The 22,723-nt window shown below is 36.3% G+C and overlaps 1 protein-coding gene across 2 annotated transcripts in view; it reads left to right on the top strand.

Annotated features, from left to right (window-relative positions):
* The window catches only part of LOC127853021 (cation-independent mannose-6-phosphate receptor-like), a 76,211-nt gene extending 54,089 nt beyond the window's left edge, over positions 1–22,122 (top strand). Inside the window, exons 36-45 of one of the 2 annotated variants that reach the window (XM_052387136.1) lie at positions 452–590; positions 2,993–3,061; positions 4,385–4,471; positions 5,915–6,054; positions 9,396–9,499; positions 10,019–10,104; positions 11,165–11,374; positions 13,233–13,296; positions 15,176–15,190; positions 19,351–22,122. In XM_052387136.1, coding sequence (XP_052243096.1) covers positions 452–590; positions 2,993–3,061; positions 4,385–4,471; positions 5,915–6,054; positions 9,396–9,499; positions 10,019–10,104; positions 11,165–11,374; positions 13,233–13,296; positions 15,176–15,190; positions 19,351–19,527 — 1,091 coding nt within the window. In that variant the 3' untranslated portion in view covers positions 19,528–22,122. The remainder of the gene's footprint in view (positions 1–451; positions 591–2,992; positions 3,062–4,384; positions 4,472–5,914; positions 6,055–9,395; positions 9,500–10,018; positions 10,105–11,164; positions 11,375–13,232; positions 13,297–15,175; positions 15,191–19,350) is intronic. The other variant, XM_052387137.1, reaches the window with a different exon arrangement.
* The last annotated feature ends 601 nt before the right edge of the window (positions 22,123–22,723 follow it).

Raw genomic sequence — 22,723 nt, 5'->3', positions numbered from 1 at the left:
TCAGGTTTTATGCTGTTTGCTGCTCATCAGAACTATAGAGTTGGAATTTAAGCCCTTTAAAATTGAACATACCCCGGTAGTAAGAAAGGTTTCAAATTTAATTCGATTTTCTAAGAGGCTACGGACATTTCAAAGTACTTATCTGAATGGTTAAGATTTAAGCGTGTGTATAAGAAAATGAGATTTGCGCTGGCTTGTTGATTCAAATTATTTAAGTGTTTGCTACATCTATAATATGCCAAGAGTTTTGAGCTTCAATTTTTAGGAATTAAACCATGAGAGCAATAGTACATAAAAAGACCCAATATTGATGAAAGAGAAGAATTGTGAACAATTAAAGATTTAGTGACATAGGCTAAACTAAAAGTAAACAGTGTACAAATAAAGTAGTTTATTTAGCATTACTATCCATTTAATTTCATTTACAAAATCTTGCCATGACCATGTACAGCAACAAGTGGAAAGCTGGTGTTGGAGTACGGTGAGGGAAGCCCAGCCTGCTCAAAGGGACGCAGTGACAATACCCCTGCACGGACACGCATTACCTTCACCTGTGGAAACACCCTTGGCTTTCCACAGTTTGTCGAAAAGTAAGCTGTTGTTTTTAGGGCTGTAATACAAACAGGGGTGGGCTGGTGCAAGTTTTTTTATACCACACCTGAGCACTAAGTGGTTTTATGACCTTAATCTCTTTGTAAAACCCCATGATCAAAGTGTCACAAGATAAGCAAATATAGTGCCAAAATCTGGTTAAATAGCTCTTTAAAATATACTGTCGAAAATTTAGAGTCGTTAATGATAGACAAAAACGTGCATGTCGGAAAATTAAGATTCACGAAAAATAATTATTATTGCCAAAACAGAGGGTGTCCAAAAACTTAAAGTGTCTAAAAACTTTGAGTTATTACGGTATTGCAATCACCTTATGGACAGTATCATATGTGGCGTGATGTCCCGTGTGAGTTGTGCATTGCAAATCAAGTTTTAAATCCTTACCTCTCTAAAGGTGACTTTACTTCAACTGATCTGGATGGAACATGGTCAGAATGTGCGTCCAAAAACTGGGTCAAAAGGTCGAATCATAGAAAAGCCTGTTACTGTCTAGAAGCCATATTTTATGACTCTATGATCTTGATGAAGCTTGGTAGAATATTTTTGTTGACATTATTAAGGCCATGATCTAGTCAAGTGCATCCAAAATCTGGGTCACATGGTGAAATAGGAAGCTATTTTACCCCTTTGGATGCCACATTTATTATTCAATCTTGATAAAACTTAGTCAAAATGTGTATGAGGGCACTGTGGTTTCCCTCCACAGCGTAAGACCCCACCAAATTGAGAATCTTTCAGTAAAAATAAATTGCAGCTAAAATTCAATTTTTTTCCCAACTTTCGCGAGTCTAAAATTAGGTAGAAGTAATGGAGCACACTCCGGGTCTTCACATAATGCTGCCTCTTGCCCGGAAGGACCTCATTAACTTCGAAATACAAACACACTGAATATTGATCAAGTGTGAAAAGAACAATGCCACTTTTCGTTTTTTGGGATATAGATGATATTTATGCCCCCCTTCGAAGAAGAGGGGGTATATTGCTTTGCTCATGTCGGTCGGTAGGTCGGTCGGTCCGTCCACCAGGTGGTTTTCGGATGATAACTCAAGAACGCTTGGGGCTAGGATCATGAAACTTCATAGGTACATTGATCATGACTCGCAGATGAACCCTATTGATTTTGAGGTCACTAGGTCAAAGGTCAAGGTCACGGTGACCCGAAATAGTAAAATGGTTTCCGGATGATTACTCAAGAACGCATACGCCTAGGATCATGAAACTTCATGGGTAGATTGATCATGACTCGCAGATGACCCCTATTGATTTTGAGGTCACTAGGTCAAGGTAACGGTGACCCGGAATAGTAAAATGGTTTCTGGATGATAACTCAAGAACGCATACGCCTAGGATCATGAAACTTCATGGGTAGATTGATCATGACTCGCAGATGACCCCTATTGATTTTGAGGTCACTAGGTCAAAGGTCAAGGTCACGGTGACCCGAAATAGTAAAATGATTTTCGGATGATAACTCAAGAACGCATATGCCTAGGATCATGAAACTTCATGGGTAGATTGATCATGACTCGCAGATGACCCCTATTGATTTTGAGGTCACTAGGTCAAAGGTCAAGGTCACGGTGACCCGAAATAGTAAAATTATTTTCGGATGATAATTCAAGAACGCATATGCCTAGGATCATGAAACTTTATAGGTAGATTGATCATGACTCGCAGATGACCCCTATTGATTTTTAGGTCACTAGGTCAAAGGTCAAGGTCACGGTGACCCGAAATAGTAAAATGATTTTCTGATGATAACTCAAGAACGCATATGCCTAGGATCATGAAACTTCATAGGTAGATTGATCATGACTCGCAGATGACCCCTATTGATTTTGAGGTCACAAGGTCAAAGGTCAAGGTCACGGTGACCCGAAATAGTAAAATGATTTTCGGATGATAACTCAAGAACGCTTTTGCCTAGGATCATGACACTTCATAGGTACATTGATCGTGACTTGCAGATGACCCCTATTGATTTTCAGGTCACTAGGTCAAAGGTCAAGGTCACAGTGACAAAAGTCGTATTCACACAATGGCTGCCAGTACAACGGACAGTCCATATGGGGGGCATGCATGTTTTACAAACAGCCCTTGTTAAATATGGATATGACTTGTTATGATTGGTAATAAATAACTATTAAACTATGTATCCAGTGCAACTTTGCCTTATAAATATAGTATACTACACATTTGTGTAGTATCATTTTACTTAAGAGAGTTGTACAAGAAACCAAGCCTTCCAAATAAAGCATTCTCAACAAATGACAACAAAGAAAAAAAAGAACGCATACACAACTAAACAAATCATCAATAGAGTAAAAATAATTCAGAAATAATCTTGTGATGTAGTGTAATCATATGGTTTGTATTGTAGTGCTGCTAATGAGGTGTCCTGCATTTTTGAATTCACCTGGGAAACCAGTCTGGCCTGCAAAGTAAAGAGGTATGTGCTAGAGTAAGCTGGGAAACCAGTCTGGCCTGCAAAGTAAAGAGGTATGTGCTAGAGTTAGCTGGTTAACCAGTCTGGCCTGCAAAGTAAAGAGGTATGTGCTAGAGTTAGCTGGGAAACCAGTCTGGCCTGCAAAGTAAAGAGGTATGTGCTAGAGTTAGCTGGGAAACCAGTCTGGCCTGCAAAGTAAAGAGGTATGTGCTAGAGTTAGCTGGGAAACCAGTCTGGCCTGCAAAGTAAAGAGGTATGTGCTAGAGTTAGCTGGTTAACCAGTCTGGCCTGCAAAGTAAAGAGGTATGTGCTAGAGTTAGCTGGTTAACCAGTCTGGCCTGCAAAGTAAAGAGGTATGTGCTAGAGTTAGCTGGGAAACCAGTCTGGCCTGCAAAGTAAAGAGGTATGTGCTAGAGTTAGCTGGGAAACCAGTCTGGCCTGCAAAGTAAAGAGGTATGTGCTAGAGTTAGCTGGGAAATCAGTTTGGCCTGCAAAGTAAAGAGGTATGTGCTAGAGTTAGCTGGGAAACCAGTCTGGCCTGCAAAGTAAAGAGGTATGTGCTAGAGTTAGCTGGGAAACCAGTCTGGCCTGCAAAGTAAAGAGGTATGTGCTAGAGTTAGCTGGGAAACCAGTCTGGCCTGCAAAGTAAAGAGGTATGTGCTAGAGTTAGCTGGGAAACCAGTCTGGCCTGCAAAGTAAAGAGGTATGTGCTAGAGTTAGCTGGGAAACCAGTCTGGCCTGCAAAGTAAAGAGGTATGTGCTAGAGTTGTCATATAAATGAGCCTTGCTCTGGGAAAAGGGGGCTTAATGCATCTGAGTTAAGTGTCATCCCAGATTAGCCTGTGCAGTCCATATAGCGTAAGCCTGTGCAGTCCATATAGGCTAGTCAGGGACAACAACATCTTCCTAGACTTTATTTTTGTTTTGATGAGACTTCCTTTAAAAGAATAATTCCACAAAACCGGAAAGTGTTGTCCCTGATTTTCCTGTGCAGACGTCACAATAGATTGACACTTGTACAGCAATTGATCAATGATTTGTCTGCTTAATAGAATGCTTCTTGAAGGTGTCAGATGAGTAACTGAAATATTTTTTATTATTTGAATAATTTGTTTGATGAATAAGATAAAATTGATAAAATTTAATACACACTGATGTTCGCTATGCAACCATGCTCTGATGATATGACTAATCTTATTGGATGAATAAGCTTAGATTAATAGAAATCTGGCTTCAATCTATGTTCTTATCAAATCATTTTCTGTTTTATTCACATCATTCTATAGATTCTCTTTCCTTTTAACATGCTCACATCTGTCACTTCAGGTCCAGTGTTGTCATGACAACAGCGGGTATAGTGACAGATCCCCGTAGTGGAAGTGTGGTAAATCTCACAGCAATATGGAACACAAGGTTAGTAGCATAATACCATCATGATTGACTTGTTGTAGCGGTTTACTTAAATCACGACATATTCTGCTACCATTCCATACATTTACCTAATAATGCGGTGAATATATTGTTATCCAGCAGTAGATCACTGTGCATGAATTTAATATCCAGTCAGTTAAGGATTCATATGCACCTGCTAACCATGTTATAGAATGTCGTCCCATTGGAAAAAGGTACCATGTGTCATTCAATTTTAATATGACATGATACCTGTTTGCACCAATTGGGCAATTTGATCTTTAAATGTAAATTGATGGATTATAAATACTACAAGCAGTTAAGATAAATGCATACATTTACAAATACCACAAGCTTTGATACAGCAAATTGTATACCAGAGAATGGCAATGTAAACCAAGGCGTACTTAAGTTATAAAACTGCAGAATCAGCAGTGTATACTTTTCAATAATGGCCTGACTTGTATGGCTATTTTTAGACTGTCATGTTTACAAGATGGCATGTGCATGGTAGAAAATTTCACATTGCCATGGTTTGAATCAGTAATTACAGAGGGGGTAATTACCTGACAAACAAGATAGCGACGTCCATGCCGAGGCAGGTATTTTTTGCCGTTTTATACTCTTTATTACTTGTATTATTTTTTTTAATTCCGCTCACTTTCCAGCCATATTAGCAAGAAAGTTACTTGCGTTTATTTCATAGTAATATTTGCTCCATATTTCGACTTTACTCGCTGCAAATTTTTTTATGCCGGATGACCTTATTTTGGCTCCACTAAGAAAATTTGCGGGAATAAAACGGCGAAAAATAACTGACTCGACATGGACGTCGCCATTTTGACTATCATGTTACTATCCCTCTGAATTAGCAAGAAGCTATTAATAGGAAACAATTCATGCAACACATAACAGATTAATCTATTGTTGTTGTTAAGAAAAGCAACACCTTGAGGTGCAAGGCTATATACGACACCTAAAGTATTTTTGTGATATTTCTAAACTAACAAAAAACCAAAACAAAATAAAGCATACGATTACAACATATCATTATGTTTTCAAAACAAATACAAAATATCATTATCAAATATTTTTTGATCATTTCAAATCATTTCATTATTAAATGAATGATATTTATATAAAAAAGATTAATTTATAATACAATTAGGCTATATAAATAATTGCAATTGCAAATGGAAACACAAAATTTCAATGGTCATCTTAAGTTTGATCTTTATATATTAACTTAATTTTTTTGTTTTAATTGTTAATACACAATTGGTGTTTTCTTTTTTAAATCACTCAAATGTTTTAAAGCAAATTTTATGATTTTGTTTATTATAGCTTACGTTGCCTTTTAATTTAATGGCGGTGATAGTCTTGTAATTGGCATATTTTCAGTCATTGAGCCCAGTTAAAATTAATATTTTAAATTTTACAATTCAGTTACACGGTAACAGACAACTATGAGTTAAATCTTGGTGGCAACACGCCCCACTGTGTAAGTGGGGTGGTCTGCTTGAAGGCTGGGGACCAGAAGTACAGGCTGCTGGGGGATGTCTCCAAGGCAACATTCTACATGGAAGGTATGACATTGAACCCTTTACCAATCGGATACGCACTTTGATGCATGTGTAGTCCCTTAGAAAATTAAATTTAATTTAAGACCTTTTTTACTAGCTTGAAGTTTTAAAGACTTCATTTCCAACCCTGAGATACTGATAAGCAGCAAACAGCATACAACCTGAACAGCCTGCAAGTTACTTGTTTTATGGTGCATATGGCCATTTTGTTTTTGCTTCTAACCAGGAAAGGCTAAACTTACAAACTGACTGCTTAAATCATGTGGCCGCTTACTCAGGGTGAGGACTAGGCCCTGTTTGACTGTAATTGCTTTACAAAATCAATATTCATTCTTCTGCTTTATAAAATATATGTTGAACTTCATTCAATAAATTGTTGTCTGTTAGTTTATTGTTAACATATTGAGGTAGATTTTAGCATGATGTCTCTTGTGTTTTGTAATTCAAACAATAGCTTAGAACAATAGCTATTTATGCTTAACCTTTTGAATAATATTGCAAGGGGCATTTAATCTTGCTTGTGCCTCTGTCGGTTAGTGTGTCTTATCAAGCATATTATTATATGTAACAAACCCAATTAGCAGGAGGTGTTTGTTTTTTTGGAATTGTGTCAAGAGGTTACATTTAATGTGACAAACCCATTAGCAGGAGGTGGTTGTTAAATGGAATTGTGTCAAGTGGTTACATTTCATGTGACAAACCCAATTAACAGGAGGTGTGTATTTTGTGGAATTGTGTCAAGTGGTTACATTTAATGTGACAAATCCAATTAGCAGGAGGTGGGTGTTTTGTGGAATTGTGTCAAGTGGTTACATTTCACGCGACAAACCCAATTTGCAGAAGGTGGGTGTTTTGTGGAATTGTGTCCTTTGGTTACATTTCATGTTACAAACCCAATTAGCAGGAGGTTGGTGTTTGGTGGAATTGTGTTGCGCGGTTACATTTCATGTGACAACCCCAATTAGCAGGATTTTGGTTTTGGGTGTTCTTGTGTTCTGGTGTTTATTTGCATGTGAACATTCACAGTTAACAGGAGGTGGGTGTCCTGTGCATACATTTTCAGTTGTTTAATTTGGCTGTGTCCACTGAATATTACAAGATCAGTCTCAAAGTATGTCCACTGATGAACTTGTGCATTTAACGTCTGTGTTAAACTCTTTGACTGTATCAGGCTGTCAAGCGGTCATACTTTTTCCTACTTTTTCCTACTATTTCCTACTTTTTCATCAGGATCCTACTTTTTCCTTTTTTTTTCCCAAATCTTCCTACTATTCCTACTTTTTCATTTTCAATGGAGAATTTTTTTTTTTTTTAAAGAGTTTATTTAGTAAACTTGCAAAATGAATGAATCTATGGCATGACTGTATCCCTGTTAATGTGCATTTATCTAGATGAGACCTGACAACCCATGCTGACTGTCTGCTAGCACCTCTTCAGGAGCATAAATATTTATTTCTTATGTAACTTTTAAAATTATTGACAAGTTTTTTTTTAAGTAACATTAGGGCCTTGTTTACTTCCTTAGCATTTGTACACTGCAGACTTCACTACCTTACACAGTTCCCAGTGATGCAAGAGCTGAGGGAACCCATTGTTTATTCCAGTTTTATTTTGTTTCCATTGACAACAATTTGACCAAACCTTATGCATGTTTACATGATATTGCTGTTTGGAATGTAGAGATATAGAGATACATGTATTGTATGAGTGGTTATGTAATATGGAATTTATTACACAAGTTATTGGAAAAAAGATAAAACTGATGCTTTGCCGAGTTTTCATCATTTACAAATATAATGTAATAAATTCTGTATTACATGACAACGAATATGATGTTCTATTGATATCATAGGTACATCATGTTTAGTAATTAAAGATAAATGCACAGAGCCTAAATGCCCTGATACATTTTTATGCTCCCGGTAGGGTGGCATATTGCAGTTGTACTGTCAGTCCGTTTGTCTGTCTGTCTGTGTGTGTGTGTCAGTCCGAAAACTTTAATATGGGCCATAACTTTTGCAATATTGAAGATAGCAACTTGATATTTGGCATGCATGTGTATCTCATGAAGCTGCACATTTTGAGTGGTGAAAGGTGAAGGTCATCCTTTAAGGTCAAAAGTAAAAAAATACAATCCAATGGAAGTAATAAGCTTTAAAAGGGAGATAATTTCTAAACCTGCCAAATGATATATTGAAATTTTATTTCAAAGCTGCGCAATAGTGGGCATTGTGTTTCGGACAAACACAATTCTTGTCTAATGATGCCATAGCTAGTGAGGTAACTTCAAGGTGTTAAAGCGAAGTATTAAAATTATTAAACGGCATTATTACACTCCCGCAAAGTCATCAATAATGTAAAAGCCATTATTTGAAACTGGAATAAACAATGTAGTGCAACTGTTTCATTGCCCAATCAATGCTGTCATAAAAGATGTCAGGTGATAAGGTCCTATCTCCAGTTGCATAATCTGCTCTGCAATGACCAGTCATTTTGAATGTAACTTAAGTCATTATAACTGCACCCTATTGTCAATTTAAAGGTTTCACAATGTAGCTGTAGCAGAGCATTTACACTGCTTTATATACTAGTATTAATCTTGTACAACAAGTTGGTGTATCACTAAATAAATTTGGTCTTCTGCTTAAGGATATAACATGCACAATATAATTACCATTTTTATATGGATACACAGAAGACCTCTAACCACTTATTTGATGATACACCAAAATGAACAGCATCTAATTACATGTATACTTCTTTATCAGGGTAGCTTTGCTTGAAACTTAATTATCATAGATACACTATAAGTGCTAAAATTCCTAGTGGGAAAACAAAGTTTAACCCTTCATGGCTGCATATGGCCTACAGTGTACAAAAGGCTGAAATCTTCTGGGCCCTTAAGGTAGCTTCAAGTGGGTATCCATACAGAACATGTGATGGCAATCCTGCTCTGTTTCAAGCTATGTTTCCTGGACCTGTGTCTAAAAAATAAGTATTATGTATTCCTACTTTTGAGGGAAAAGTTCCTACTTTTTCCTACTTTTTTCCTACTTTTCTTGCAAAAGTAGTTCCTATTTTTTCCTACTTTTTGAAAAAAGGTCACTTGACAGCCTGCTGTATCACAATTCTTCATATTGTTCATATTATTGGATCCTTTTTTGTGTGTGTAAATATTGATAGCAACATATTAAACCATCACAATTCAAGGAAAATCAGCCAGCCGAATTCTTTAGAAATATGTTTAACTTTGCCTGTATTTATCTTATTGTTACTTAAAGAAATTGCTTGAAAAGTTTTTGGTTGAAAATGGATTATGTCTAATAGTGTCGCTTCCATTACAGATGACAGATTGGAGGCAGTATACACTACTGAGGAACAGTGTACAGGCGAGCACAGCAAAGAAAATGTGACCAGCATTATCCAGTTTGTTTGCAGTAATAGTGATGTAAGACTAAAAACCTACTTTATGTTAACTGTAGTAAAAAAAAACAATTAAGGAACTTTTGTTGACTTAATTGCAATAGCCTTTGCCTTTCAGTGTCCAATTGATATACTGTATTGGTATTGTTAAAATTGTCATACATTTTCATTTTAGAGGGAATGTGGCCTTTATACCTACATTTGTATCTGTTAATGAATTTGCTAAACCATAATTGTAAGTGCTTGTGTGTGGGTCTTTTTAAATATTATATTAGCCGTTTCATGCAAAAATGGGTTTTATGCCATATGCAGCCAGCGTAGCTTCATACCAGCCTGAGCAATCTCACAGTTTATGAGGAGCAACTCTGTCAGCTTAAAGTCATGCAAGATTTGTGGTGTTGTAAGCACAAAAGGTAGCTCCTGACCAGTCTGCACTGATACGTAGGCCTTGAGCTAGGCTGGCCGCATATGGCCTAAGACCCATTTTCCCATGACGTTACTCACAAAGGGAAAATAAAAGAACGCACAAACTTGTCTTTTCCAGCAAGCACCGCAGATACTACATAATTCCTCAGATTGTCTCTTTGTGTTCTCATGGGAAACCAAGCAAGCGTGTGTTCAACTGAATGTGTAAGTCAATACTGTTTTGACTTAATTAAAGTACATGTAATACACAGTTTATTATTTCGATTTTCTTTTTGTCAGAGGCAGCTCTTGCAATGATTGGATACATTTGTCTGATTCCCCTATCAGTGTAACCCAAATGGACAATTGGTGTTCCCCTATTAGTGTAACCTGAGTGGACTATAGGTGTTCCCCTATCAGTGTAACACGAGTGAACTATTGGTGTTCCCCTATCAGTGTAACCAAAGTGGACTATTGGTGTTCCCCTATCAGTGTAACCTGAGTGGACTATTGGTGTTTCCCTATCAGTGTAACCAGAGTGGACTATTGGTGTTCCCCTATCAGTGTAACCTGAGTGGACTATTGGTGTTCCCCTATCAGTGTAACCTGAGTGGACTATTGGTGTTTCCCTATCAGTGTAACCAAAGTGGACTATTGGTGTTCCCCTATCAGTGTAACCAGAGTGGACTATTGTTGTTCCCCTATCAGTGTAACCAGAGTGGACTATTGATGTTCCCCTATCAGTGTAACCAGAGTGGACTATTGTTGTTCCCCTATCAGTGTAACCAGAGTGGGCTATTGGTGTTTCACTATCAGTGTAACCAGAGTGGACTTTGAGTGTTCTCATGGATTGTCAGTGGGTCTGTCTGTCCAAATCTAGATCCTGCGATAACTCAAAATATACTTTAGCTTTGCTGATGAAACTCTGTATGCAGATGGAGTGCCATATAGGGAATATGCATGTTATTTCAGCATTGTTTTCGTTAGAATAAAATTGTCATTTACATGGTTACAAAAATAATTGAAAACTCAAATCTGCAATCTGTAATAACAAAAAAGTGCTTAAGCTTGGTTGATATATATAATCAATGTCCTATTGTAACTCCAGCAGTATGTTCCAGATATATATATAGGGCACTGCTGTTTTGTTTGTCACAAAGCTCTTGTTTATCTTATTCGCATATTTTTATTGAACGTGTAAAGGATGGTTGCTTTTATGTTTGACGACCATGATACAAATTTTAAATAAAACCCCTACACAACTATTTCTTATACACTTATCCAGAATCATCCCATCAGTGAGTAGTACAACAGTGAAACCCAGCAGCGGTGGGGGTACCGGTGACAACACTGGAGGGACCAAGGATGCCAGCACTGCGCAGAAGTCTGGGGGAGGAGGCCTCTCCTCTAGTACAGTTGTTGGGGTCGTTGCCACATTCCTCTCTGCAATTATCCTCTGTATACTTTTGGTAGTCTTCCATAAAAAGGAACGAAGGTTGGTGGAAACATTTGAGTCATGCTTTGACAAAAAAGGGGCTTAATGCATGTGAATAATGTTTGGTCCTAGATTAGCCTGTGCAGTCCGCACAGGCTTATCAGGGATGACACTTTACGCCTAAAATGGATTTTTGATATGAAGACACTTCTTTTGAACAAAAAATACCATAAATTTAAAAGCAGTATTCCCTGATTAGACTTTGCAGACTGCACAGGCTAATTTTGGATGACACTTTATGCACATGCATTAAATCCCGTTTTACCAGAGCCAGGCTTACTTGTCTGAAGAAAATGTCTCCTTTGAAGACAACCATGTTTGGGCACAGGAGGGAAGCCCATAGTTTTATTATTTTTATGCCTCCAATAGGGTGGCATATAGCAGTTGAACTGTCAGTCCGTTTGTCTGTCTGTCTGTCTATCTGTCTGTGTGTCTGTCCGAAAACTTTTACATTGGCCATAACTTAGCAATACTAAAGATAGCAACTTGATATTTGGCATGTGTATCTAATGAAGCTGCACATTTTGAGTGGTGAAAGGTCAAGGTCAAAAGTAAAAAAATACAATCCAAGGGAAGTAATTAGCTTTAAAAGGGAGATAATTTCTAAACCTGCCAAATGATATATTGAAATTTTATTTCGAAGCCGCGCAAAAGGGGGCATTGTGTTTCTGACAAACACATCTCTTGTTATTATATATATATATATATATATATATATATATATATATATATATATATATATATATATATATATATATATATATATATATATATATATATATATACGTACACATGTTACGCAAAATTTGATTGGCTGACTATTTCGGGATCTCGAGATAGCGAAAATTCTCTCCTCTTTTGTTTAATGCACTCTGCCTTTATTTACTGCACCGCTCTTTTGAGCTCACCTGTCACGAAGTGACATGGTGAGCTTATGTGACCGTGTGATGTCCGACGTCCGTATGTGTATGCATGCGTCCGTCCATCAACAATTTGTTTGTGTAGACAGTAGAGGTCACAGTTTTCATCCAATCTTTATGAAATTTGGTCAGAATGTTTATCTTGATAAAATCTGGGTTGGGATTGTATTTGGGTCATCTGGGGTAAAAAACTAGGTCACATAATAGGTCAAATAATAGAAAAACCTTGTGTAGACAATAGAGGTCGCAGTTTTCATCCAATCTTTATGAAATTTGGTCAGAATGTTTATCTTGATCAAATCTGGGTTCGGATTGTATTTGGGTCATCTGGAGTCAAAAACAATGTCACTAGGTCAAATAACAGAAAAAACGTCAACAATTTGTTTGTGTAGTCAGTAGAGGTCATAGTTTTCATCCAATATTTATGAAACTTGGTCAGAATGTTTATCTTTATGAAATCTGGGTTGGGATTGTATTTGGTTAGTCAGGGCCATCATGGCCCTTTTGTTTTTATTGCAATCCGCTTTTATTTAGTTTTGCACTTCTCTTTCTTCTATCTCGTGGTCACGACATAGCTAACTCGTTGCCACGAGATAGAAAAAAGAGGAGAGCAATTTAAAAAAAGAGAAGTGAATGTCACCTCTATGCCACCTCTATGCCACTGTACTATTGTTATAGAGACATTGATTTTTTATGCGTTAACTTTATTTTTTCGAAATGTACGAAATATTCCTTTATTTTGAGTGTGTATGGGCTTTTAAAGCATGTCAGAAATATCATATACAATACTACCTTGTTTGGACAATGTTCTTGTTATTCTTTGTATACTATTTTAAGATTAATAGTTGAATAGTTGTTTGTGCTTGACAATAAGTAGTTATGTTCTGAGTACCTTATATTTGATATAATAAATCAAATATTTGTTCTTCGTATTTTAGAGATGCATGTTTTGCTCGCATTCAAGACTTGTATTCAAGAAGAGGAAGACGTGAATACTCTCAGGTAACCATGGAAACTTGCTATTGACAGTTTGTTATATACTGGAATCGCTATGGACATCTGTCCGTCCATCTGTCCGTCCTTCCGTCTGTCAGTCCATTCTCCGTCTGTCTGTCTGTGCTTCCATAAATCAAACCTTGATCATACCTGTCAGGGTACATTTTTGAATGTTCAGCATTCAAACTTGCAGGCAATTTTCTAAATGATATGCAAATGCAATTATTTTCATCCTACTTTAAATATTACAACTTAGGCATTCTATAACATTACGACCTTTTTTCTTATCCGTCTGCCATGATTTAGGCAGAATGGGATATTGTGTTACCCCTATCTGTGTGTTTGTGTGTTAGTTTTGTTTGATTGTGTGTTAGTTTGTAAATGTGTTTGTGCTGAACATTTTGCGTCCAGCTCATAACTTTGTAGTGCATGATGGGATTTCAAATTAAATTGGCACAAATGACTATCATATCAAGACAACCATGTCCGTCGCTTCAAGGACAAGGTCAGAGTGTACTATAGGAGTTTTTTGCGTATTCCTTATATCTATATTTTTTTTGCATTATGGGATTTCACAATAAAATTGGCACAAATAATCATAATATCTGGATTATTTGTTGTGCAAAGCTTCAAGGTCAAGTCACTGTGGTATAATAGTGTATTGGCAATAGTAGCTGTTCCTGTGACCGTCAGTATATAAACTTTTCTCATTATGTGTTTCAAGCAACACTCGCTTCTATGTAGAGTGAATTATAGGGGAGGCATCCGAGTCCTTACACATTTCTGGTAGGAGGATATCTTGATAATTTTATATGAAGGTTAATCAAATTGTGCAGGGCAGTGCATAAAAAGCGTTAACCTTGCTTCAATAATTTTACTGTTATAGCCCATTGTTAATTTTTGCATTTAGATGTTGTCCTAAGCTTATCTTGAAAACTGAAAGAGGTATGCACTTGAAACTATTGGTAGGTATTGTTGTTAGGATGTTTAGTGTACAATAACCATAACTCTTTCTTCTATATTTTGAGAGTTGTTGCTCTATGTGAATTTATTATTTTTAAATTGTGAATGGGGGCATATTTTGAAAACTTTATCAAATTAGCATTTCTTAGGTAGATATATCTAAGTGATGGGAAGTTTAGTGCATAAAAAAACAAGTGTTAATGTAAATGTAACCATAAAATTGTGTACATCAGTCAGAAAAAAATCCAGTAGTAATTAAGTCTATAAAGTATAGGTGCTTAAGCAAAGAAAGCTACAGTGTTTAACAAATTATTTCAGGGTCTGGATGTTGTTAGCTGTGTAGACATCATAGAATATATCTAAATTGTATGGTTATTGATTTAGTACCCAGTATTTTATTAAAACTCAACCAGACCCGTTGAATATGCTTTGTCACCAGGCTACTCGCCCATCGCTTTTGTCACAATATATTCCTCACAATATATAGAGAATGCTTTAATCTCAGATCATTTAAATTATTATGCTGGTTAATCTTGAGAGAAGTAAGACCCCTAGATCAAGAGATCGAAGTTCAAGGTCAGAGGCACATGCATTATTGAGCAAATATCTTCACAATTTCACATATTGACTGCTTTGCTGCAAATTGGTAGGCACACATGTTTTACATGTATCTCTTTATGTAATCCGTTGGCATTGTTAATGGATTGTTCATTTCTGTATATAGTTAATCAAGGTAATTAATAACAGTTTTATGTAATTATACATGTATGAATTCATTATAATACTGCAATATTGAATATGTTACATACAGAGCATAAACACATTTTTTATATAAAATACTCCTAAAATAGCAAAGCAAAAACTTAAAAATGTTTAATCAAACCTTCCTTTCTAATTTAACAAGCTGAACCAATTCTTTCAGCTGAGATATCAAAGGGTAATTATAAATGTTGTTTCCTATTGTTGATTCAAGCTTTTCCCCATCTCAAACCCTGTCATTCCTCAATGTTAGTGCACTGCACATGTGCATGGACTTCAATGTTTTCCTTCAGTTGCCAGTTTGATGCCAGTTCAGAAGTGTTTCATATTAACATGTATTTCTATATGTTGTCTCAGAATTGCCATCTAAGAATTATCATAGCATGTCATCTATTGAAGTGTTTAGTTAAAGTCTCATTTTTTCCAAACTTGCTAAGAATATGTTTCTTTCTGTATACAAGCTTGTTGTTGTTTCAACCAAAATGGGGGAAAAAAATGACAAAAACATCATAATTTCAATCCATGTAAACATGGTTATCTTCAGTAATCAAGCATAGCTTAACATCGTCATTTCAATTGATTAAAACATTGTAACTTGTCAAACATGGATATAGCAACAAATCTCATACACCTTTTTATGCCACCCTGGCTTAGTGGTGGGGGCTTATGCCTACCGAACAGTACGGCATAGATTTGAGCCCCATACAGGGAATGTCTGACATGGCTGGTTGCTTACCCTATGGCTAGTTAAAACTATATTTAGTTTAAACCTATTTATTATGCCCCCCTTCGAAGAAGAGGGGGTATATTGTTTTGCACATGTCGGTGGGTCGTTATGTCGGTCCGTCCGTCCACCAGATGGTTTCCGGATGATAACTCAAGAGTGCTTAGGCCTAGGATCATGAAACTTTATAGGTACATTGATCATGACTGACAGATGACCCCTATTGATTTTCAGGTCACTTGGTCAAAGATCAAGGTCACAGTGACTCTAAATAGTAAAATGGTTTCCGGATGATAACTCATGAATGCTTAGGCCTAGGATCATGAAACTTAATAGGTACATTGATCATGACTGGAAGATGACCCCTATTGATTTTCAGGTCACTAGGTCAAAGGTCAAGGTCACAGTGACTCGAAATAGTAAAATGGTTTACGGATGATAACTCAAGAATGCTTACGCCTAGGATCATGAAACTTCATAGGAACATTGATCATGACTGGCAAATGACCACTATTGATTTTCAGGTCACTAGGTCAAAGGTCAAGGTCACTGTGACTCAAAACAGTAAAATGGTTTCCGGATGATAACTCAAGAATGCTTTTGCCTAGGAACATGAAACTTCATAGGAACATTGATCATGACTTGCAGATGACCCCTATTGATTTTCAGGTCACTATGTCAAAGGTCAAGGTCACAGTGACTCGAAACAGTAAAATCGTTTCCGGATGATAACTCAAGAAAGCTTAGGTCTAGGATCATGAAATTTCATAGGTATATTGATCTTGACTGGCAGATGACCCCTATTGATTTTCAGGTCACAAGGTCAAAGGTCAATGTCACAGTAACAAAAAACGTATTCACGCAATGGCTGCCACTAAAACTGACAGCCCATATGGGGGGCATGCATGGTTTGCAAACAGCCCTTGTTTGAGAATGATTGCATTGAAAGCCAAATGCTTATTTAAGTGCTCTCAGGTATGTTTCCTGGGAAGAACCAGTACTTAGTGTATGTTGGGGAGATATAAAGAACGCTCCCTTAGTGGGGATTAAAAACAAACCTGTAACCTTCAGGTCGCTTGGTGGACACCAGATCCGCTACCCAAGAGCTAGCTAAAGTTAGGGGTACTGATTGCCTTACTGCCAAGTGCTTTGCATAAAGGATAGGAATCAGGATCAAGTCTTAACTGTTATAACAGTGTGACTCTTAGTTGTCAAGGCAACGTATTTCATCAGTGTAATCGCTTACCATATCAGTGTTGTCAACGTGTTGCATCAATAGTCAGTGTATATTCTGTCCGTCTCAGTGTTGGTATTTCTACTCGTGATTACACAAGTGGATTTTTGCATCAATCTAAGTAAACGTTTTGATCAGATTTCAAAGCAGATAATACCGTTCTTATCATAACAGATACTGTTCATAGTTGTCCCATTTGTTACTTTGTGAGGTGTCCATGTTCTGGTGGCATTGCTCATTTGAACCTTGTTCTTGGAAAACTGGGCTAATGGCATGTTCTTTAAATGTCATCCCAGATAAGCCTGTGCAGTCCACTATGGCTAATCAGGGACGACATTTTCGGCCTTAACTGGATTTTCCTTTAGAAGAGACTTCTAATTAGCAAAAAAATTCAATAAAAGCAGCAAGTGCTGTTCCAGATTAGCCTGTGTGGACTGCACAGGCTCATCTGGGATGACACTTTACGCACATGCGCGAAGCCCAGAACAGGGCTCATTTGCTGGCTCTAGCAATGATTGATCCCTCTCAATACATGTATTGCACATTCTACCAGAATTAAATCTTGTTGATGCACTACATTGTTATCAGTACTCCTTCATTGTATATGGCAGACTTTCAATGTTTTTCTGAAGTTTACTGGTTTTCAAACAACTGGTTTCTTACATACGAACTTGAAAAAAATACAAAAAATTGGATTGCATGATATCTGTGGCAAATCTTTGAATACCGTATATATATTTGTTGTATATATATTTAAAAATTCTTTACTTCAACAGAACAAAATGACCTGTTTTTATACGCCCGTCTATGACGGGACGTATTATGGTATACCCCGCGTCCGTCTGTCCGTCCGTCCGTCCGTCCGTCCGTCTGTTAATGTCGTACGCTACGTCAAATATCCTTTGACAGATTTTCTTCAAATTTTAACACAATCTTAATATTGATAAACCCTGATCCCCTTTCGTTTTTGACGGAATTCTGAATTGTCGTTCCAGAGTTATGGGACTTTGTTCGTCAAAATTTCGTGATTTCATTGAATGTCCTACTGTAGCTCAAATATCCTTCGATGGATTTTTTTCAAATTTCAACACAATCTTAATATTGATAAACCCTGATCCCCTTTCGTTTTTGACGGAATTCTGAATTGTCGTTCCAGAGTTATGGGACTTTGTTCGTCAAAATTTCATGATTTCCATGCTCATGTACTTATAAAATAAACCATGTATTCAAATACAAATAAACTGAAGTAAAAAAATGATTCAAAGGGTTATTTATTACCTTACTACTTCATTGGCGAACGACGGGCGTATCATGCGCTCATGGCGCAGCTTTTATTAATTATCTGATATACCCTTGCTGTATGCAATTTTATTCATAAATATTCATGACCGCATTATAAGGCATATGTGACCTCATTTACCCACTATTCATATGCCCGTAAAATGCAGTAAGGGGCTATAATTCAATTATGAAATAAAACATGTAAATGCGTTTAAGTAAATACATGTATATGTTTATCTGTGTTAAAACTTACTTGATACAGTTTTAAGCTTATATTGAATGTATAGTGATGTTATAGTGTTTCTTCGAGAGTAAGTGATTGTCCTGGAGTTAAAATCCACTTGAAAATGACCAGCCTCATGCATTAATGGGTCTTATGCCTACGCAGCCAGAGTAGCCAGCTTGCCCATCCGCACGGTCTGGTCAGTAGCCACCCTGTCTGCTAATGAGACCACAAACACTTGCGTTATTTAACCCTTTCCCACTTAGTAGCAAAGTGAAAATTGCTATGTGCAAATAGCATAAAACCAGAACAGCCTGCGAGTAACATGCAGACTGTTCAGGTTTTATGCTGTTTGCTGCTCATCAGTATCTTAGGGTACAAAATGAAGCCTTAAAAATTTGAAACTAGTAAGAAAGACCTTTAATTGAAATTAACTTTCTAAGGGAGTTCAAATGCATCAAAATATGCATCTAAGTGGTAAAGGGTTAAAGTGGATATTGTAGTTCCAGATAAGACTGCTTAGATGCACAGGCAGATCTGGAGGTATGCTCGCTGCATATGTCATAAGACCCTTTTTGCATGAGACAGCTCATATTCTGTGTACCTATTCATCAATAATGCCAAATACTTGTATGTTATTCATGTAAAATTGGTGAACAAGTGAATGATTGAATTTGCACTGGCTAATCAGGGACGACACTTTTTGCCTTGACAGGACTTTCGTCTCGAACAAACTTCAGTGAAACAATAAAATTCCATAAAAGCGGAAAGTGTCATCCGTGGTTAGCCTGTGGAGACTGCACGACTATTTACACACAGGCATTAAGTACAGTTTTCCTGTTACGAGGCTCTTATTTTCCTATTTTTTGTTCCCAGTTACCTGCTGGTGATATGAACGATATATTTGGCGAGGAAGATGAAGTGATAACAGTGGAGGACGCCTCGGGGGGACCTGCTAGCACCAGTCCTCTGAGGGAGGATGATTCCATCGTTAACGTAACGTCAAAACCAGCCAGTTACCATGATGATAGTGACGAAGAATTGTTGGCATAGTGATTACAATGGTGGAATCTCATTGGAATTTTTAAAACTTTTTTTACATGCTTTTTTTGGTTTCTTCTTATGGTTTGTTATGTTAAAAAAGGCATGTTAATTCTATATTTATGTTTAATTTTGTTAAATATTATTTGGTGAAGTTCTTTTATAATTTAAAGTTTGGTGTTTTGAATCGCACTTATTGTCTGCTCTGTTTTTAGGCACACAAAAAAGATTGCAGTTGGTAAAAATTGTAAAAGTAAATTATCCAGAATATTTCTTTCAAATTGCTCTTTTTTTCTTTTCCATGACTCAGAAAATTATGTTGTACCAATAAAAAAATCAGTAATCTGTGATATATTGTAGACTGTTTGTGTGTATAAGGATTTATGTACATGTATGTACATTTTGCAAAAACAAAAACCCCGCATTGATAATATCCCACAGTTTCCAATGACAAGAAGTTAACTTTTCACACCATTTAATTGTGATAATTAGACTTTAAATACAGTTAATTATGTCCCTGTTATGTTCTTTGTATCATGTTTTGTTGTCATGTTTATACTGCTTTTAATACTGTAAATGCCAACACTGCTGTTATCTATGATGTCACATAATTGTGTTTTTACCAGAAGTTGGTAGGAAAATGTCATAACTATGTTAGGTTTTGGAATCAATTCAGCATTGCTAGGGTTATTAATATGTAGTTGTTGCTTCAGTATTTTTCTGTCCTAAAAAATCATGTTTAAACATTTGGGGTTGTATGCATTTCAATATTTTCATATAGTGATATATCACAGCACAATGTGTAAGTGCAATGATATGTAACTTTTACCTCCTTGAGGTACAAGTCTAAGGCTGTAAGAATATTTCTGTAGAAAAATGTTCTACCTTCCCGCAAGGGAATTTTATTTGCCCTCTGTAGAGATTGGGATAAGGTTTTAGGTTGTTAGAAAACAAGTCTTAAATTTTTTTAAGGAATGGAGGTACATTTTATTTATTATACTTCATTGTGTGTCTGATTGGTTAAGAATGATTTAATATGATCATCATATTGTTCATATTCATGATTCAATTCTAGTGGGCAATGATTTTCCATATTTCCACTATATTATAGTATAAATATCTTATTATAGGGTAAAATATAGATAGCCAATATTTACATGGCACTGACATTTGTGCATGAATATATTAAAAGACCATTATGACAAATACATTCGTTTTGGTACTGGAAAATGTTTTAATCAATTGAGAAAGTATCTCACTAAGTATAATGTTTATTCATCATTGAACTTGTGCAAACATGTGCGAACAAAACATAATGCAAATACAGGAAAGATTAGAGTTACATGCCCCTATTGATTCATACCAAAGCATGTACATGTATATAGTGTGGACATTTACAATTGAACTGAATTCCTGTCACTGCTACCTTCAAATTGTATGTTTATCTCTTTTGTTGCTGTTATTGTCTTTATTGCATATGTCTTTGCTTGCTTACGTTAAAAGCTTAATGCGTAAATGTATATTTAGGTGATAATGTCTCCTTGAATTGTTTTTTTAGTTCACCAAACACGGAGTGCTCCAGGTGAGTTATTGTGGTCAGTCTATGTCCAGCACTGTTGTGTGTGTCATGCAGTATCAACTTAAACCTTGTTACCACACCAGTGGCCACATTTTGTGCCCAATTTTGATGAAACTTTGTCATAATGTTTATCTTGACAATACCTAGTTCAAATGCAAATCTGGATAAGGTGTGTCCAAAAACTACGTCATTAGGTCAAATATTTTTTTTTTAAACTTATCACTGCTCTAGAAGCAACATTTATGACTTACATCTTGTTAAAACTAGCCAGAATGTTTATATTGACAGTTTTAGGCTAATTTTGAGGCGTGGTAAAGTATTATCTAAAACAAGGTCACCAGTTAAATTCTAGAAAAACCTTATAAACACTCATTTATGACCAAATTATGATAACACTTAGTCTGAATGTTAGTCTTGACCTTATTAAGGCCAAATTTTAAGCTGGGTCAAATGAAGTGAAAACCGAAGCCATCAGGTCGAATCTGTGATGAGTGTTGTACTTTGAATTCAGGTGAGCACTGTACAGCAATCATGGCCCTCTTGCTTTTTGTGCTTTTTGTGCTATTCTGGGTCATTGAACTATTTTACATCATCAGTGAATAGCAACTGCTCTATTTTGATGACAAAGTTTCAAAGTAGTGAGTTAAATTACTAGATAGATTGCATTGTGTAACTTATCAAACTTCTAAATGATCTATCAATGAACAGTATATTGATAAATAATTAAACTGCATAACTGCGAAAGAACGTTTTATTCCTGCAATTGATGTATAATACTCATTATGTTGTAAGCCATATACAATGGCATACGTTAGATATAGGAACCACATAAAAGACAATATAATAAAGATTAGAAGTTGTTCAAAATAAGTGTACCAGGTATGAAGTGTTTGCTTTGAATGTAAGCATGACAGGACTGTACATGATTGTTGGTTGTATTTGATTGAATGTGCGCGGGTCTTTCACTGATCAATTATGCTAAATGCATCACACTTATTTAATTGCTAATTAATAAATTTTGAAATGTTTGTTTTAATTGTTTTACTTTCGACCTACTTGCACTGACCATTTAAAGGGGCCTTTTCACATTTTGATAAATTGATCAAAAAATTGTTTCAGTTTCGCAAATTTTCGTTGTAGTTATGATATTTGTGAGGAAACATTAATACTGAACATTTACCATGCTCAAAAATATCCGTAATATGCATCTTTTAACTTTTTAAAAACCTGAAAATTTTAAAGCGTTGCATATTGAAATGATTGAATTTTTTGGAGAGTTATGTTGTTGTAGTTATATTTTGTGATACTATAACGAGGATTGCTTATATTAAGTATAAAATACGGAACTCATCGTATGAGCACGGATGGCCAAGTGGTCTAAGTGATAGCCTTTTACCCCAGGGGTCAGTGGTTGGAGCCCAGTTTAGGGTTACTTTTTTTTCTTTCTTTAATTTTCTTCTTGTTTTTTTTACTGGCGCTTTTTAGATCCTATGTTAACATTTATCAATATAACGCATTTAATGACTAACTTCAATACATGCAAAATCTTTGAAAAGTCCCCTTTAAGAGCTAGACTAGGTGTGTGGGGGTTGCGGGGGGGGAGGGGGTAATCACCACTGTCTATAAATA

The sequence above is a fragment of the Dreissena polymorpha genome, chromosome 12, assembly GCF_020536995.1.
Source record: "Dreissena polymorpha isolate Duluth1 chromosome 12, UMN_Dpol_1.0, whole genome shotgun sequence".
Classification (NCBI taxonomy): Eukaryota; Metazoa; Mollusca; class Bivalvia; order Myida; family Dreissenidae; genus Dreissena; species Dreissena polymorpha.
Note: the sequence above shows the minus strand (reverse complement) of the source record. Positions and strands in the feature narration are given on the sequence as shown.